A 19,840-nucleotide genomic window follows, 5' to 3' on the forward strand; every position below is an offset into this window, starting at 1 on the left:
CCGGATATTTTTCCGCCCGCGATCTTTTGAGTTTGCGGTAAAGCCAAAATGGAGGATCTGGTGCTAACATTGCTTACGGTTTCGGGTTGCCTAATCTTGTTGCAGGTTCAGGCGATAAATTTTATTGTGTACCGCAATATTTCTGAGGAAACGGAAAATTATTATCGCAAGGAAGTTTAACGTCAGCCACAATTCTTCGCCATCGACGTAGATGGCAGGATCGAAGACCGAGACGGTTTTGGGTTAGGCCAGGTCGAACAAGTGCCTGGTGGGACAATATGATGGATAATGCCACGGTAGCCAGCGAATGGAAAGAAAATTTCAGAATGTCCCACCCTACCTTCATGGAACTTTGTGAAGATCTTAGACCCCTACTTGAGAGAGTTGTCGTTGTGTGTAAACGGTCAGGAATCCGAATATCCTTTCAGTGTAAACGCTTACGAATCCGAATACTCTGAATTTGATGAATCCGGAAACATTAACAAATCCGGAACAATTTCCTCTGGTGTAAACCTAGTCTTAGTATCCAAAAACCCACCAAGGGCACCCAACGGCGGTGTTGTGCAGGTGTGTATGTCCTAGATGAAAAAAGATTTTTGTTGTGCTGTCAAATTGTTTTCAATGTACTCACGTCTCCGCCTCTCCAGGGAGAAATATTGGTTTTCTGAGGGTTATTTGTTGTCAATGTACCCTTCAAAGTTCTGCGAGTTTAATCAGTATACATAACCAAAAACAGCGAAAATAAACAGTTAAAAAGCTCAGGAAGAGAAACAACCACGTCAAGAATCCAGTACGATATGGGGAGTCATTTTTTTCAGTTAACAATGATGTACATGTTTATCGATTAACTGTTCGTTTTACCCCAAAAGGACTTGGCATATACAGAAAGTACATGCTGTCTCAAAATATTTTCTGTTGAGCATCAGTGATCTTTCATGTAAAAGTAAAAAAAGAAACATATTGGGCAACATGTAATAAACTGATTTCAAAAATTCCTTCAGCGACGTGAATGATCCGCCGAAGAAATGACGGAGGTCACAGAGGTGGACGTAGTTACACTGGAATGGGCTTAGTTAACTTTCTTTGCGAACGGAATAATTTCTCATAAACTACGCTTATATTGAACAATAAATTGATCTCCACGATTTTCGTTAATTCATGTAATACTAATTTCATTTACATAACATTGAGGGTAAAATTAACAAGTTTCCAAGGAAGCAAAAGACAAAAAAAGCTGCAAAACTAATTTCTGTATCTACAATGTCCTGATTTCCTATTGAAAACTGAATGTACGACTTTCTTGTTATCTTGTTGCAGATTGTTTTAAAAGGAGCATTACAGCATTTGTCGGTGTTTCGGGAAATCAGAACCAGTCATTGATTTTAGTCTTTTGATTACTGTCTTCTCCGCAACACGAACCAGCTCTTTTTTTTACATTAAGATCTTCAAACCAGGCTTTACCAGGATTCTCGTGATATTTGCTGTTTCTTTAAGCCAATATCGTTACCAAATTGTAACTTGGGCACATTTCCGCGTTGAACCCCTAGCCATCTCGCTTTCTGTCCAGCAGTCTCAATGTTCAGCGGTTATTTCCGTTATGTAACCAGGGATCAGCTGACGTAGTTCCGCAAGAGCACAGTCCTCTGGCATTGGTAATCGCGTCACTTGTGGAGCGAGCACGTGAGTCGGCAAAATAGCCTCCTCGTCATCAGTGACATCAGTCTACAATGAAACGAAAGATTGTAAAAAACCTGATCTCAGTCGCGTGAAGGAAGTGGCAGTTTCGATACACGGGTATGAGGTCTCACTTACCAGCTCTTTCATAACAATCTTTAAAAAATTGGCGCACATCTTGGCCATGTCATACTGGCATAACCTGCAACACAAAACAACGATAACAAAGTAATTTTACTTTCATTTGTTTGCTTCGCACTTCGAGCATTGCAAAAAATACGTTAAAATCTGAAGGTTGCAAGATAAAGATCAAATTGTCAACTAAACAAAACCACGATGCTCACATGACTTGAAATTAAGTTTCCTCTCGAAACTCAGGAGGAAGAATGAATCGGTGCATTACGCGCCAATTTTATATCAAAAATAAGAATTTTCAAATCAAAAAATCTTTTATTTTATTTCTGAAGGAAGCGAGAGATTAGAGCTGGTGATATTAGAAACATAAGTATTAGGATCTCTTGCGGCATCGCCAAAGATAATCAGCCCCTTTTGTCCCTGCGTGAGCCAACTGACTTACAGGACGCAGAGATAGCAAGAGAGGGGAGACTAAGGAGATAAAGAAAAGGAACATCGTCCCCTGCCTTCCGGCCTCATTTTTCAGTTGTCACTACCATATCCACTGGTAAAAGAAAGCCAAAGCAAAAAAGAGGGAGAACCACAGTTTTATCATATCTACATCCTCTTCAGCTTCATAACGAACTCACAAAATGGCAGAGCACTAGAAGCGGTATTGCAGAGGTCATGTGTTCAGTCGGATCCCGTTCGAGGAAAAAATTTTTGGACCTTCCTTTCGTGAACTTTCGTCCCTCCATAAGCAACGTTTACAACTGCGAAGATGTAAATCTTACATGACATGTTCAAGTATCTCTGTCACGCATAGTTTCTTGGCAGTTGCACTTACATGTCTTTAGTTGAGTCGGATGGTAAGCTGTTGACTCGAGTGCAAAGGGTAGAAACTTCCCTGTGAATATCTTCAAAATCGTACTTGGTCGGCTCAAGTTTACCCTGCAGAGACAAATTGCGCACTACAATTACTTGGAGCTGAGAATTGACCACCCTGCTGGCAGAGCCTTTCTTTTGCTTGCTCGATTTTGGCGTTCTCGAGAAAGACTCTGCATGAATCGAGTAAGATCTTCATTGAGTATGTCCTGCCTGTTGCCAGGATACAGTCTCGAACCCAAGCTTAATATGCCAGATCTCGCCACCATCTTGGTTTTTCACGGTACAGCAGGCTCAGTAATAACCACCGGTTTTATCCCTAAACGGATGCTGTCACTGGAAAAACCAGTTTAACAAGATTCACTAGTCCAGAAGTTCGGGCTGCGGTGGCTTCAAAGAGTTGACGCGATTCAGGCAGAGCCTCCTTTCTCCTCCTCAGTAAAGAAAAAGACAAAAGGAGGCTCCGCTCACAGGGTGAGAATTGACCCTCAAGAGCGTGAAATGAGCCATCGAGCTCAACTTTCTGAAATGTACGCCTCCCTGTCCTCGGCAAGAGGGCATGTTGAAGGCCTAGATTGTTTAAACGACCCAACTACTATAAAATCATTTCATATGACGTCCGTCTTTAGCAACCAAACTTGAAGGGTCGTTGTAAAGAAAGGGGTAAGACCTCTGCACTACAGCGCATTTTCTGGTCTAATTTGCAACTAAATGTGTTTTTGTCCCTTCATTTTTAAGGAGTATGACAAAATACTTACGCTAAGTTACCTGTCCAAATCTCCAAACAAAGTTCACAAATGGAAATTTTGATATTTACCATTGCGATGTCTTGAAACTTGTCCACCAGAGAGAGATAATCCAAAAAGACCTGAAGTAAAAAAAGAGATGAAGATGGCCACTCAACTTAGAGAATTCAACGTAAACATAGATCGAGATGCTCTAAAAGGGGACGGGGGGGGGGGGGGGGGGAGGGTGGGATCGGTGGATTATCAACTGACCTGTCCTCCTGTCGCCCAGTCCTTCACGGTGGAACTACGGTCCCTTGGTTCCAGCTCTCCAAGCAAGGATTTTAAGATGTCGTATTCCGCTAAAATAAAGGGGTTTAAACAATTTAATACAGATAATCAACTCGCGTCATGAAAGGGTGTGTCTCAAGGCAAGTATTGCCGAAAATACTTCATTTTCTCACCATTGATGATGGCGTCGCTGACAAGACTGCGAAGCACGACATTATGTCCCAGGCTCCAGTGCCGTGCCTTGACCAGATGAAAGGCTTCTTCTCGTGTTCGACCTTCATAGCGAGCTTGCAAAGCCTAAAGTGAATGCAAACAAATGATGTAAGAATTGTGACTGGGTTATCCTGATGCAAAAAAATCTTACCGCTATTACCTTGGCTTCATGTATCCATTCAGCGGGGATTTTTAAATCACTTAACATAAAGCGTTCCTTCTCTACATTCGAGTGATCCGCTGACAAAGAGCAGTGGCGACAAAGAAGGCTGCGGACAGCGCGCTCTCGTCTGGAAGTAGATTAAGAGAAAAACAGGGAGATTAACATTCTGCAGAACGTCAAACCATAAGTCACGTAGAATGTCATAATTAAGTTCATTCCTAACTAAGAAGTCAGTTTACTGTATGTATTTTCAGTGGATGTTATCCTAATGGTTTTCCTAAGAAGAGGGCAAATATTGTTCTTTTTCCAATTTTCGATTCGTGTTAACTTGAAATAACCGGAACTGCCTGTGCGACGGAAGTAAGTTGCCTATTGCTTTGGTTATGCTTGGGTACACTTGATTGGTAGTTGGCTAAACAGTCTGGCACCTCATTCTCAGCCAATCGGATGCAAAAGCTTAGCGAAGTGCTACAAAGTTGACAACGTTCTCCCGCGCTTTCCAATCGACGACACCTGCGTTGCGTTCTTACTGGCTCGTTTTTATCATTGCTCTCATTGGCCAGAGCTGAGCAACTACTTGAACCACGATAATAAATTGGGCATAAAAAAACAAAAACACGATCGGCCATTCTAATAACCATTATGATTATTTGCTGTCTTGGCGACTGAATCACAAAGGGCGAAGCCCCACGAAATCCAGCCGAAAGCATACATGACGCAACTCAGTCTCCAACTTTACGGTCCATGTACGATCGCTCTAAAATGCCCCTGCTCTGCAATTTAAAAGGACAATTAATATGACCCATAAATATAGTTTACGTCATAGAAAGTGCGGCGTACGGGGTTTTATTCACGAGCTGTTTGTGTCAAAAGCCCGGACGAGCGAGGTACGAGCGAGTGAGGGTTTTTGACACAAACAACTCGTGAATAAAACCCCGTACAAAGCACTTTCTCTGCTGTGAGCTGTTTATTACACATAAGACGATAACGTTCATTGAAATAGTTTTCTGAACGCAAATTAGAAACAAAAACTCACTAAGAATAGAACCAAATGCAAATTTAATAGCAATGAAAAACATCGCAGTACATGTAGATCTAGGACACTACCTCACTGGATCTTGAAGGTGCAACAACACAAAGGTAGCCCAATGCCACAGGCCCAGTCCCTCCAGCTGAGCAGCAAAGCTAGTGTGTAGCATTCCCGCATGGTACTGGGACAGATGTGTGTACTCGAGGGATTCGAGAACCTGATTAAGATGCCAGCTGATGAAAAACAAGGAAAGCAAGGCAGATTGATGTTATCATCTTGAAAAAAGTTGTGTTTGAAAAAAGCTCCTAGACTGCGGGCAGTCCCTCTTTCTTTCCTACGTCGATCTTGTGAACAGTCAAAGAAGCTCCAGTATGTAAAGAGAGACAAAACTCAACAAAATACGATTACGAGAGTAATCCCACGGCCTGCTCCCGTCTGGCCTGGTGGCTCAGTCGGTGGAGCGGCGGAGATCTAGCCCGAAGGTCGTGGGTTCAATTCCCACCCTGGTCAGAGTTTTTCTCTGTCCTTGTGTGGGCCCATTTCCATCTGTAGGGCTAACGCTCACATGGTTCATATGGGATTGAAATCTAGCACTTCACATTACACTCTATTCGGTTAACTCTGTTTAATATGTAAGTGCTACACGGCCAACGTTTATATAAACGTAACCTTTCCTTGTGCAAAATACGATTACGGCCACTTTGCTACAGCAGAAAAATCCTTTCAACTTCGATATTACGGCAGCCAAATAATCCCAGCTCTAAAAGAAAGGCACACTTAAAGAGGGACACTATCTTTACCTCAAACTAAAGTCAAGTTGATGGGCAGTGGATGTCGATGGCGACAGAAGTCTTTCCAGTCTGTGTGATCGTTTACAGTAAAGTTTTAACAAGTGATAGCACGTATCTCTTGTCACAAATCGGTTTTCGTCAACCTCATCTTCTTCTTCATACTCTTCGTGTTCTTCCATAAACGGTGGCTGAGGAGGGGCACCATATTTGCCACCTCTTCCACTTCCCTGTTGAATGTAAAACATAAAAAAGTTAATCTGATGAAAATGACGAGAACGATGTAAATTCGAAAACGTTTTCCTCTCTTTCTCTGACTTGTCGTGGACGAAAAAGTACAAAAAACCATGACTCCCCCCGGAGAGACCTGGGGTGGAATATAACTCGTTGCAACCAGTGTCTCTAATAATGACACGGGAATGAAAAGAGGAAGTCTGGGTTCGAAAACGCGCGCAAAAATTGAAGGCAATGATGAAGCGGTGGTTGACGTTGAATGGTACCTTCGTCCACTTACAAATAAACAAGTATATTGTCATTAAAAATAGAAGAGTAACCAGGTTTTGGAGACATATTCATGTAAAAAGCGTTCTCTGGTTAAAATCTTTTATATAAAAACGTAAGCTTTCGGTTTCCAGACTAAAGCCTTTAAAAACTAAGATGAATTTACGCATTTTTCCCTTTCACACTTTTTACAATTTTTTCACACAATTTTTTTATATATTTCCATCTCGCGCATTTACATCTTAGTTTTTAAAGGCTTTAGTCTGGAAGCCGAAAGTTCACGTTTTTACATAAAAAAAAAATATCCAGAGAATGCTTTTTTGCATGAATAAGTATATTATCACCCAATAAAAAATATTGCGCCCAATAATACCTTGAAAGAAACTTCGTACGCATTCAGCGCGTCTTGTATTGAACAGATTGGAGAGCAGTGATACCTGAAAATGCAGAGGAGAAATTAGCTCGCTTAAGAACAACAACGCGCGCAATCAATTAACTGCCAAGTAACGGGCAAAGTTTCAGTAAAGATTCCACCACTTAGCCAAAAACCCCGAGTTTTAAATGTTAAACAGAGTTGTGGCCTCAATAAAGAAGCCCCTCAAACTAATACAGTCCGAATGCAGAGACAGACCAATCCAATTCTCTTCAAGAAAATACTGACTCAACAAAAGGAACTACGAAGATCTGGTTTTCACTAGCCGCGACGCAAGCACATGCAACGAAAGCACAAAGCTCAAGCATAACAGCTCATATTTCACCGTGAAAACGGCCTCAATTGAAGCACAAGGATAAAAAAAGTTCTTTTTCTTGTGCTTGCGTTCTCCTTATTCTGTGTGAAAACAAAGCAAGGAATAAGCACAAGGAAATTTAATACGTCTGGCCGTCTCTGGCCAATAGCCCTTATTCACGATAGCCGCCATGTTGGTTTTCAAATTGTCATGCAAATTACCAATGTGTTGTGCTGCGGGGCAAACATTGGAATAAAGGCAAATTGCGGAAAATCGGCACGTTGAAATATTGAATTAACATTGCTAAAAGTACATTTTAGAATTTAGAATTAAGTACCTTTTATAATAATTTTATATCTTTTGATTGTCTCCGACATTTTGACTTTCTGCTCATTTTTCACTACAAAAACATCGAAGTAACTTGTTTGATCATCTTATTTTACTACTTAGGTGATAAACATTCAATGAACGTGAAACAAATCATTTGTGTCGCTAAGATGTTCGTTATAACCTCTCGAACTTGTGTTGTTTGCCCCCTCAGAAGCGTGTAGCTAAATTGCATGATAAAGGAAAATCCAACATGGCGGCTATCGTGAATAAGGTCTATTAAAGCCACTCGCTCCAGATTCCCCGCCTCTGAGCATTTAAACAAAATGGCGGAGTGCTTTGTGCTTCATGTCGATGTTCGTTTTCACTTACCACAAACTACTAATGCATGCCGGATCAACAGGGGCAAAAGAGATTTCCTTGAACAAATGCAGTTTCGGGGCATCTTTATAGCAACAGTTTTTTACGTAAACCAATTATGATAATCTCATCTAATCGCGCTAATATTCCTCTTGGTGAAAGCAAAACTATCCCTCACCACATGTGAACAGCAAATACTCTTTTCCAATCCAGTCCCTCGCAAACATTAACATTAACATCACGTGCTATCGCTTGAGGATCATCGCAAGACAGACTGGCAAAATCACGTGACATGGGCCAAACCATTGCTCCCGCCAGCAGAGCATAGATTTTTGTCCTCTCCTTATTAATGAACGTGTCCGCCTGTGAGAGAACACAAACGAAAGCTATCAGATTGAAGGTAACAGTCTGCTTCACTCGAGCAGGACAAAATATCAGTGGGGTTCAAGATAAGCAAGAATGTTGACCAAAGCGGACAGGAGAAATGAGGATCCCAAGGACAAATCAGCGATTTACCGCGAAGCCAGCGTTGTGCTCCCGAACGACGAAGCGGTTAGCAAGCTTGAGTAGTGAGAAGGAAACGTTTGCTCGAGTCCCACTCGGAGCGATAACCAATTTTCCAGACCGGTATGAGAAGAGAACAGTAACATGCAATTGACGTGTTTCATTCTGTGCTCTAGCGTTGATGTCAGTATTTGCTTCAAAATCTGTTTCTTTCATGAAAATAGGTAAGGTGGGCGAAAGGGAATTGGGGAACATATTGGAAATGAAAAGAATGAGCAAGGAGCAAAGAAATGGGGAGGGAAACACCTAGGGATATGAAATAGAAGTTAGAGGGATGGGGTGGGCGCAGCTGATCATCAACCCACACTGTACCTTCAAATCCTGCCATTCAGCGAGCTGTTGGTAGCTAAGGTTCCGTGGCAGTGAGTTTCCTGTGGCTTGTGACAACAACAGTGATAGTCGATACTCATTATGATGCTGGGCCACGCGACAGGCCTTGCTTATCTGCCTTCCGGTTAAATAACTGAAGATGGACTTTAAGTGATCACTTTCCTACAAAGCAAAACAACTCAAGTTAATGACTGAAGCACTCACAGCAAAGTCGTATCAAGCGTCTTCTGAGTGCAGGTATTTTCAATTTGAGATTTTCGAGGTGCCTTTTAGCATAACAATCCTGCGCTTACATCATAGAATGTCTTATCCAAAGTTATGCCAAGAATACAATAAGCACAGAAAAAAAAGTAGTTTTGGTGTATTTCACACACTGACAAGATTTTTATTTGTTTTTTTTATTTTTTATTTTTTTTTTAACCCTAACCGTAACTGACAAGATAGGGCACACAACACAAGGAATGTGAGATCTAGGCAAAGCAAGGCAAGGCAAAATCGCACACAATAGAGTTACTTCACGATTTTGTCGAGTTCTTGGGGGTGATTTGAGTCGTTCAAACTCATAACCCATTAAACGATATTTTGAATGCTTGTCTCTTCTCTTGAAATCTACTGGAAGTGATAAGAAGCAAGCAATTTTCTCTAATCCAATGAAGGACTCTCACTAAGGTCGTAGTTTGATAGTCAATGCACTACGGGACCACGAGACCTAAAGACTTCAAGGGACATGGAGGGACATCATTGCGAGATGAGGTTAATAGCTTCTGCTACCAAAAACATGACACCGTGGATTCAACAGTGATCTTTAAACAATAATCCATTGACATCATTCATAAGTACTCAATTAAGTACCTGGAAATTGGCTGAGTCGACTTCTTGAACAATTTTTGCCTTAGCAGCTTCAGCAAGCCAGTTAGACAAAGCTTCTTTTCTTGCCATACGCATGTGATATGTTTCCCTATCCTCCGAAACACTGGGCAGATCTACATCAAATTGAAATACAAGGTCAGCAACAAATCAAATGGAGAGCATTCAAATAAGCAAGCCATTGAGTAGATCTTCCCATGGGTTTGTCTGCTACACAAAGAATAATCACTTAATTTCATTTTACGAGCTTGTACAGCCGAACACCAATGATCTAGTAATTGGGGAGACTCCAACAACACAAAGGTTCATTTTTCATGAGGGAGAGGAGTGCCATAGTATCCAGAGAAAAGCTTTTGGAACTAAGTGAAGAACAAACAAATTCCATCCACATAATAGATTCTGGGAATTGATACCAGGGCAAACTGGTAGAAGGCGGAATGCTGTAACTACTCACCCAATCATGTTCTACGTACGTAAACGTCAAAGAGCAACTTGCATTTCAAACAGTAATTTATTGCGCTTAAACGGTGCATACCTTCTTCATCTTCTGGAATTTCCTTCAGTCTGCCCCAAAGAGCAACCATTAGATCCCAAACCAAACATGTTTGTTCAGCATCTCCCCTCAACGGTTCAGAAACTTAAACACAAATGAAATGAATAGCTCCTGGTTAAAATAACACCTGGTTACCCCATCGCACAGGGTGCTGAGCAGATGATGCTCATGGATGGTTCAATCCTTAGAGGAATCTACATGTAAACTCTCCGGCTCGGAGTCTTTACTATAGCGGACGTAAATTATAGCAAATGGTGCCTTTTTGATCCCATGGTTCTCACTGCTTGCGTGGAATCTGAACCAAAGGGAATCTCGTGAAGTTATGCAATGCTTACTTCTGGAAACTTTGACCTGCTACGATGAAATAATCAAATTTTAAAACATGTCACCACTTACGTCCAGAAAGGCGACTGATTAGATGCAAGCCCAATTTTGACATCCAACGCAAAGTGTCCCTTTAAGTCTAATCCTTTGTTACTTACTTCCAACAATAAGGTAAGGGTTAAGGTTAGCGTTACCTTTAGCTTAGGGTAAATGCAGAGGAGCAACAATTGGGGGACACATGTTGACTTTTAATGTCTGTATTTTGACACGACTGATGTTGAAGTTTGGGAAAAGAGAAAGGGGACACTTCGTGACTCTTTATTTTAATAACAATAGAGCGGTTTTCAATTGAGTGTCGAAAGTAATCAGCGAATTACTTTGGTTTTGCATTACTTCACTCGGTGATTGGTTCAAAGTTCTCGCGCCACTTTTTCAACCAATCTGAAGTGAAACCAAAACCAATCGTGGCTCGCACGTGCACATTTTCCCGCGCTTTGTGTCGGCTACGTGTAATTACTTTGAGTTTTGATTGGTTTTCCTGATTGTCTCCGTCCTTTTTGATTGGCCAAAGTAATTACTTTGGTTTTGGTTTTACGACACTCGATTGAAACTCTTTCTATCTTGTTCAACAGAACTGCTAACCAGTTGGCTCAATTGGTCGAGCACTGGACAGCAATGCAGGCTTTTGGTGGTCAAACATATTAAAATTACTGGGAAGAAGGTGCTACTTTTGGAATCATATCTGTAAATGGTTAGATTTTCAAGTCTTCTCGGACAAGGACAGAGCTCTCTTGTGAGCCAACCCAGTTAAATACGTTTTCAGTTATGCATATTGCATTTATATGTATTTTAGAAATAATATTTTATTCATGTTGTACATGTATGTTAATGTAATTTGTAATGTAGTTGGTGTGATGTCTCATCGGCTTTACCAACTCAATAAAGGTGAAGGTGTAGGTCACTTCTTACAAACTGAGGGTGAAACTCAAATAAGCTAAAATAAACAAACGCCCTAAATTATGGTCTTAACTCCCATCTCTGTAGCCTGTTAACTGATGATATATGTAATAGTTTATGTTGTACTTAATTGCATTCAATGTTGTAAGAAAGTTTCTTTGGTAGGATAGTGTACAAAATCCCCAATTAGTGGTTTGTTATTGCTATTAGATTTGACACTCAAATTAAGTTTCTTATCTTATTACCAGTGATTAAATAACATTTATTTTTCTTTTATTTCATCTAAGTAAAACTGTCATCTATCAGTTACCAATGGTTTCCATGTTTTTCCTTGCAACCTCAGCATGGTTATGTAATGCTTCAACATTAGTTGATGGTTGAAAGAACGGAAAGCCGTCATCAACAGATAATACAGACTGAGATAGTTCTGTTTCAAGGACTGACTGATGGCGTGCCTGAAATGCAAAATTTCAGTACTTTGTTAAGACAAGTTGAAAGGTCCCCAAGTCTCAATTTGTCACAACGCCTTCAACACAGAAATTTCAAACACAATGGCAAAAATCCACTCCAGTTAACTTGAGATCACTGACAACATTTCTACCACAAAAGCAACAGCCAATATAATTTCAACACTCAGTTTAAATATGCATTTCAAGTTATTTTCATTTTTTTAAATCTACCGGTCCATGGCCTATTCACTTCACCTAGCCACTCCCCAAGCAAAGGCTTATTATCTCTTTTCTACTTGGTAGCTTAACAAGAAAGAAACCACTAGAAAAAAGAGAGAAGCGATCCTCGCACTCACAGTATCTGGACAATTCAAGCAATTGTCACTTATTGGTGGCTCCAACAATAATTATTCGAAACCACGACCTCTGCAATGCCGTTGCACTGCTCTACCAACTGAGTTATGAAGCCACTCAATTGTGAGAAGGTCATTTTGTTGGGCTAACGTGTCCTTTAATTTTTTAGTAAAAATAATTAATATAGACATATTACTTTTATAAATGATAACGAGTTCCTAGACTTGAAACTAACCAGCACTATGTCTCTTCCCTGACTGAAATGGGATGCCACATTGAGCTTCTCTATTGTCACTCTAAATGCTGAAGCACTGCTTCTGGGTTTTGTCTTTGGGGACAGCAAATCTCCCATCAGCGTGGTTTGAGTGGTAGTATCTGCGGGTACAGATATTTTCTCCTGTGTTCCCATAGGAAAACCACTGTGAACCAACAGAAAACCTGGTCCCCAGCCAACACGAAAGGAACGACCCATCATTAAGCCTGCATCACCTACAAGGTTCTCTTTATGGTTGACTAAGGAGTCTTCCTTGGGAACCAAGCCAAACTGATTGCGGGCTCCAACTACTTTTATTCCAACATCCATTGCAGTACCTATAGCACTTGGAAGCAGCATTGGAGAGGGAGGAGCTGCGGAGGTTACTTCACGAACCAGAGGATGTCTCAGAGGATAAACTCCTATAAGATGACAAACGGATGATTCAGCTCCTCTTGCACTGCTGCACAAGTATTTTGTGCTTATCATAGTAACGTTATGGCTTTTTAGAGTTTCAAATTTGAATGTTCTGATAAGAACAAAGTGCCGAAACAGTGTTTTGCATTTTCTTTTTTTTGACATTTAAGTTTAAGCTTGCCATTTATAGCAGAGACTAAGAAAAAAAATTGTTTCAGTCGCGGTGTAGATACCATTAATTTTACAGCTATCTGTACAATAATTTTTTTTATTCACAACTGGCTGCAGCCTTCATTGCTGAAACAACTTATATGGTCTTAATGAAGTTAATTGTTAGTTTCAAGTAAAGGAGAGTACCTATCTTGGGGCTACCAAACAGTGACTGTGAAAGCTGCCCTGGGACAGGTGACTCATCCATACTGCGCTGCACCTTGGGAGACAATAGAGGACCCAGTGGCATAAGACCAGGATACATGGAACTCTTAACATGACCTCCTTTACTGAACGAGCTACTCATGAAGGACTTGTTAACAGATGGAGCATCCTTAGGCAAGGGCAGTGATTGAGTTGGTCGAGACTGATCTGCAAAGAACGATGCCTTCATAACCTGGATACGTTGTGCATTCATGCCCAGTGCTGAGGCCAGTTGATGGCTGGCAGGCGAGTTGTCAAGTTCATCTTCGTCAACATCACTTGCTCCCTCTGCACTTTCCTCAAGCAGTTCCTCTGAAAGTTTTCACAGTAAAAACATAATGTTGAACTTTGAAAATACAGGACATTACCTTGCAATGCAAATGCAACTTATTGTAAATGCAGTGTTACAGTTACCACTGTAGAAGACACATATTGGGTTAAAGAATGACCCCCACCCCCCAGAAGTGGATAAATCAAGCCAGTATACGTCATTGCTTGACAAAGACTACAGCTGTAGCTGCAATTTTTTACATCCAAAGTGACCACACCGCAACAGCATCAAAGAACTTTATTACTAGTGTACTTCACCAATGTGAATAACATTATTACAACCTTTCTCACAACTTTATTATAGTAATCATCTCTGTGGAATCTGATGTACAAGTCACATGTGAAAACTCACATACTTGCAAACCTAATGCTTCCATTAAAGTGCTTTAACTATTTCGTCTTATTGTACACATTGTTGAACAAAGGCTTGCCAAAAATTCGCGACTCGGGCAATTATTTGAAAACTTTGAAAACAAAAATGTGGAAAATGTAGTTAAGATAAGAAATTTTGACACCTATTCTTAAAGTAGAGGGTGACTTCCTTGACTGGCACAGTAAATGAAGAGATTTATTTTTAGATTACGACTCAGCTGTACTCGGCCAAATTTACCAACTACTCAGTGCTCCCGAAGAAGAGCTGAGGCTACAACCTTAAAAAGTAAAAGTTTGAATGCTTTATCACTGCACTTCAGGAGACTCTAAGCCCTTTTTTTCCTCATGTTTTGTAAAGATTTAAAAACATAATAATTATTTTACAATAAGGCTGAAGAGAGTCTCAAAGTACCAGGAAAAGTCTCGTGATCAATGTCTGCCATGTCACTGTCCTGGTCTCCCAGGGACAAAGTAGCTTTTTGCTTTTCCTTCTCATACACTTCAAATTGCTGTTTTTTCTGCTGAAGATGCTTGAGGATTTCAAGCTTTTCTTTTTCAACAGAGTTGCCATCATCCTGTCAAGAAAACCAAAAAATGTTCATTTTTAGCATTTTTTTTTTCTTCTTTTGGATGAAGATAAATTCCACTGTTCCAACCTTGCTTTTTGTTTAGGATAAACACTCATAGGGATATAACATTCACAAATAACATTGTTTTCTCAGTGGGTCATTTAATTGTTGCCTTGATTGTTGGAAACAATGTACAATAGGCCACAATACTCTTTGCTTGCCCTCCAAAATCTTGCACAAGCATTGTTATTATTTTCTCTTGGAACCATTGCAAGTCCCAAGAGAAACTGGGAACAACATACCTATGCGAAATTTTGGAGCGCAAACAAAGAGTAATATGGTATTTTTGAAAGTGTCCTATCGTATGGACTCTTTAACATTTCCAAAGTTTATGAACACAGAAATTAATAATTATTGGACAAGGTTGAGCAAAATATTGTGATTAATTTTTGTCAGTGGTGAGCAGATCAATTATTTGCGAACTGCCATTTTCATGCAAGAGCGTGGTTTCAATAAGGCATGAGCAGAATATTATTTGCAGCAAAACACTTATTTGAAGACAGTTATTTGCAGGTCACGTGGTGGGCTCTCGGCCAATGAAAAGGAAGGAAAAAATACATTGAATGATAACAATAATTATTATTACTTTGAGACAAAGCTAATGAGAGTAAAGGAAAGTTTAACTATCATTACAAATGCAGAACTTTTTTCTTCCATAGTTTTAAGAACAGGACAGTTGGTCTTGCTCCCATAAAGTGATATAAGTTATATGTATACTCCACTAAAAATGCCAAAAATGCACTTTCTTTGAGAAAATATCCCAAAATACAGTACAAGACTTGAAGCGACTGGGTAATATCAAATTTATGAGCAGTGCCATTTCTTTGAAATCATGCAATGACCATACATATACCTGCAAATTTGGCTTCAACGGAGGTCGTTTCAGCTTCTTTGCTAACTGCTCATCTTCAAGGTATTCATGCATTCCATATCTTGTAAAATGTTCCACCTACAGACAAAAGAACATTTCTTTAAGCCATGAATTTTCTATACAGTTTCAATTTCTATCGGAGGCTCGTTTTTTCCTAATATTGTAGCCCTTGCTATTCACATTATGAATTAGGGTGACAAAATAATATTACCAGGGTATTAAGAATTAAATAACTTAAAGTAAAACTACTTTAACCTGATTTTCATTTTGAGCTTCATTCTTCATGTTTTGGATTGAAACATTGCAAACAGTGTCACCAGAATCAAGTAGTGTAGCTGGATATTCTTTGGCATTGTTGTAGCCTTGCTGCTTTTGTCTTAGTCATTGTTTCTGTCGTTTACTGACTTTTGTTTTCCTTTTGAATAGCAAGCCAATCAATTTGTTCACAACCCAGGGGTTTCCATAGCCTTTTCCATAAGTGGCTGGTGATGGTGGAATAGGCAGCTGTGACTGCAGTGCATACCCAAACATGACAGCCTGCTCACTGGCTAAACAGACAGTGGTATGAGGCCCTATACTAGGTGGCGGTAGACAAGCGGTAACCTGCTTTCAATGAAATCCCTGTCAATCTGACCTGTTAAAGTAAAGGACCACAACTTTGATTTGCAAAAAGATGGAGCACACATCCCTAACTTACAGTGAAAACCCAGTTTCCAGTATCAGGATCATAATCAAGGAAAGTGGCTCCCAGTTTTGCTGTTGCAGCTTCCACCCTCTTTTGCCATCCTTGAAGCTGAAGTCTTTCAGGGCTCTATGAGAATTTAAAGAGAAAAGAAAAACAAGTTAACAACATCACCTTTCCTGCAATAATTATTAATCAAAAATCATTCAGTAGGGTAACAGTCTGTGCAAATTACTCACTGTGATTGGCTTGTGTGAGGTCTTGTCATTGGGCCACACTTTCTCCAGAGTAATTTCAGCTTTCTTGTTCAAATCCTTGCCAACTGGAGGCTTGTTAGGATACGAGTCAGGGTACACCTCTATCTCACGCCGTCTGAAAAACACTGAAGAAAAGGAAATACAAATAACCATTGTGTTAATTTTCACTTGTATATTGCACCTACTACATTATGTAAATGTATAGCAGCTACAGGGCTGTCACTAAGGGCTAATCGTCTGTGGATTTTCACAGATACAACAAGCAACACTCCTGGCTACTTTCTGAAAAAACCCCAAGTTACTTGCTTCTTCACTACTTGGTTCCCTGTCTGCAAATTTGATTCACCCAGCAACTTAAGATCTTAGCAAAAGTCCTGTTGGAGAAAACAAGGGTTACTCTTTTATCAACAACACAGTTAATCGAGGGACTGGTTATGAAACCTTAAAACCTTCAAAAGCGAGAACAATGTTCACACAATTGCCCATTTCCGAGTTGCTGCATGTCTCAGTTTCAAAGCAAGTCCTGATGCACAACCACTCAAATGTAAATGAGTTGCGTATTCTTATGCAAATCAAACTAATTTTCCTTACAATAGTTGAGCACCAAGACTCACTTCGAAACCGAGACTGACAGGAACTCGGAAAGGGTCCATTGACATGCAATCTTTTGTTTTTGCTTTGCACGGGTTCGCAAATTAGGTGCGCATAACTTAATCAAAAGATTTGATTGGTTAATTTCTCGAAAAAAAGGTGTGTTTTGTGCACCGTCAAGGCCAATAATACAGACAAAAGCATGAAACCAAAGACCTGTCGAGTTTCATAACCATCTCCATTCATTAACTATGTCAACAACAACAACAGATAAAAATGATGAAAAGAGCCCAGTAAAAATTCAAAGTAATTGATGTGTACACATTTCAGTGAACAATGCAGTTTCTTGCAAAACTCAAAGGCCAGATAACTTTGTTCAGGGGATACTTCACTATCAAGAGTATAACATATATACATACTTCACATTAGCCAATTCACTCCTGGGAGTGAGTCTTTATTTTTATTCTAACGCCAGACAATTTTACTCGACGTGTGCTTAGAGTGTGTATATTCACAGTTACATGAGCAAAATAAAAAGTGATAAAGTCTTTCCACAGATTGAAACTGTGGGATGGTAAAATCCTCGGAATAAAGGCTTCCGACTTTCGAACAACTGGCACCTGATAATGATAATGATTATGATAACAATAACAACAACTAATACATGTCGCAGTACTCAGTCTGATTCTCACCAATTTCATCCAAGTTCAGTCCAGCAACATTAGTTCTGCCATAGAACTTGACGCAGCCATAACCTGTCCGGCCAACAACGAAGTCATCTATGAACACATCCCCATTACTGTCGACCTTCTGATTGAGTTCATTCAATGGGGGAATAGTATAATATTCAGACCTAAAGAGAACAATTCCTTAATTAATACATTACACAAATAACAATGAAATTTGCACTAATTATCATAATGACATTTTCGTTTACTGGTGACTTTTCGTTTACTGGTGGTTTTTCCCTTTAAACAAAAATTATGCTGATAACTAGTAAGTATTGGAGGGGAAGTGCACACAGCAGAGATGTCATCCTACAAATTCATCCACAGTTTCAACTAATGGTAACCCCATATTCTCGGGAGGCTAGTGCTCTCATCTGTGCCATCCCTGTTGCCTCTAAGAGACAGCTCAATGTTGTATACCATATTTACTCCTGTATAAGTTGACCCTTTATGACCTAAAACTCTGCCCAAAAAATTGCCCTCAACTTATAATCAAGTCATACAGATAGAGCTGGTTTGGTAGCACTAGAACTGTCAGGTAAATTAGCATAACAATTGCCAATAAAAATCTGCATAAAAACTGACTTTACAAAACAAGCTCTGATTGTATTAAATTTTGTGTTTGATGAGCTTGGATGGGAATTTCATTGTGTGGTTCCAGAAAATATCCATACCCCCACCACGGAAGACAATTGGAAATTCCGAGGGAGAGGGGGGGTTAAAGGGCAGTAATTTCCAAGGGGTAGGGGGGTTTCGTGGGAAACTACTTTTCCAAAGGTTCACGAACCACATACAAAACATTGAAAGCAACATACGATCGATCTGAAGCACAAAACACACTATCGGACGATGTTTTGAAACAAAAGTCAGTTTTGAGATAAAGTTAATACTATTAGCTTCAATGTTTCCGTTTTTCTTTGAGTTAGCTAGCGCTACAATCTCCCGAAGCTAAGAACAATGTGTCTTTCATCTGGGACGGATTCGAAACATTTAAAATGGCGGTCTCAACTGGAGTCTTGTCCCCAGACTTCCACGTTTGTCTCTTTTTCGTCCAACCAATACTTCCGTTCACTTGAGTATCACTTTTCGCTACCTTCACATGCAGTAAACACGTTTTTGATAGGATTTATGTTTTACTGGGGGTAGTAACTCATTGAAAATGCGATAAGACGCAAGTTCCCACCATCTCAACGCTTGTGTGCAACGACATTTTCTTTTTTGTGGGTGGCATTTAGACCACGGACAGGAACCGGGAGTCAAGTTTTCTCTTCTTTGAGTAAGCGCAATATTTATTGCGGCCTCGGGAAACGATTTTTGAGGTTCAGTTCGTTATGTCAAACTGGAAATTCTAAAACAGGAGTTTGACTACTCATTGGAGGAAGTAAATCGCGCCAAAAACGATAACAGTCGCCCTCTCGCTTCCATCCGTGGCTCAAAGGCAAGCAACAGTGAGGCTGTGTGTCATTTAGCGGCGAGAAGGACTGCTGGAGAGTCAGTAAATTCGAAGACTGCACATAAATCGCCATATCTAAGTTTACAAATATGATGGATTATTTTGGCGTCAATAATATTCTTCCTAAAACAATCGCCTAGTGTGGTCCCTAAATATTAAAGAATCAACCTGAAGAAACTGACAAAATGTGTAGACAAAGGAACCTTGTAAGTTTCTGTTTTATTTACTATGGTTGGCGAAGTTGTTTAAGCAAGTGAAATGTTCTCATCGAAGTTCGCACAAAAACGTGAAACAGTCGACGTGCAACCCAAATGTTTCAGCTTTGCAAAGTTGATAGCGCACAAGCTGAAAGTTTAGCTGGATAATGAGCTTAACAAAGCATTATATTTTTCTAAAAGTTAACCTTAATGTTTACACTGTTGTAATAAAATTATACCGCAATTACGTAACTAATTCACTTTCGTTTTTATAAGTAAAAAAATTCTGGAAATTCCTGAGGGGAGGGGGGGGTCATCAAAGACCCCCCTGGAACGGAAAATCCTGGGGGGAGGGGGGGGTGCAAATCAAAAAGTCTTCCGTGGTGGGGATATGGATATTTTCTGGAACCACACATTGATCACAGGAAAATTTGGAGTAAAAAAGTGGA

At 40.0% G+C, this 19,840-nt stretch overlaps 1 protein-coding gene across 1 annotated transcript in view; it reads right to left on the reverse strand.

Moving 5' to 3' along the window:
- Window positions 1–779: 779 nt before the first annotated feature.
- Window positions 780–19,840, reverse strand: part of LOC138001097 (nuclear pore complex protein Nup98-Nup96-like) — a 36,634-nt gene continuing 17,573 nt past the window's right edge. Inside the window, exons 18-39 of the mRNA XM_068847761.1 lie at window positions 17,706–17,866; window positions 16,405–16,547; window positions 16,181–16,294; window positions 15,466–15,561; window positions 14,396–14,558; window positions 13,225–13,593; window positions 12,433–12,872; window positions 11,705–11,849; window positions 10,096–10,197; window positions 9,546–9,676; window positions 8,676–8,855; window positions 7,978–8,162; window positions 6,758–6,821; window positions 5,896–6,113; window positions 5,173–5,328; window positions 4,063–4,192; window positions 3,863–3,986; window positions 3,672–3,760; window positions 3,491–3,541; window positions 2,636–2,739; window positions 1,813–1,876; window positions 780–1,722 (exon numbers count right to left, since the gene is read on the reverse strand). Coding sequence (XP_068703862.1) covers window positions 1,573–1,722; window positions 1,813–1,876; window positions 2,636–2,739; window positions 3,491–3,541; window positions 3,672–3,760; window positions 3,863–3,986; window positions 4,063–4,192; window positions 5,173–5,328; window positions 5,896–6,113; window positions 6,758–6,821; window positions 7,978–8,162; window positions 8,676–8,855; window positions 9,546–9,676; window positions 10,096–10,197; window positions 11,705–11,849; window positions 12,433–12,872; window positions 13,225–13,593; window positions 14,396–14,558; window positions 15,466–15,561; window positions 16,181–16,294; window positions 16,405–16,547; window positions 17,706–17,866 — 3,379 coding nt within the window. The 3' untranslated portion in view covers window positions 780–1,572. The remainder of the gene's footprint in view (window positions 1,723–1,812; window positions 1,877–2,635; window positions 2,740–3,490; window positions 3,542–3,671; window positions 3,761–3,862; window positions 3,987–4,062; window positions 4,193–5,172; window positions 5,329–5,895; window positions 6,114–6,757; window positions 6,822–7,977; window positions 8,163–8,675; window positions 8,856–9,545; window positions 9,677–10,095; window positions 10,198–11,704; window positions 11,850–12,432; window positions 12,873–13,224; window positions 13,594–14,395; window positions 14,559–15,465; window positions 15,562–16,180; window positions 16,295–16,404; window positions 16,548–17,705; window positions 17,867–19,840) is intronic.

This window comes from Montipora foliosa, chromosome 4 (assembly GCF_036669935.1).
Source record: "Montipora foliosa isolate CH-2021 chromosome 4, ASM3666993v2, whole genome shotgun sequence".
Lineage (NCBI taxonomy): Eukaryota > Metazoa > Cnidaria > Anthozoa > Scleractinia > Acroporidae > Montipora > Montipora foliosa.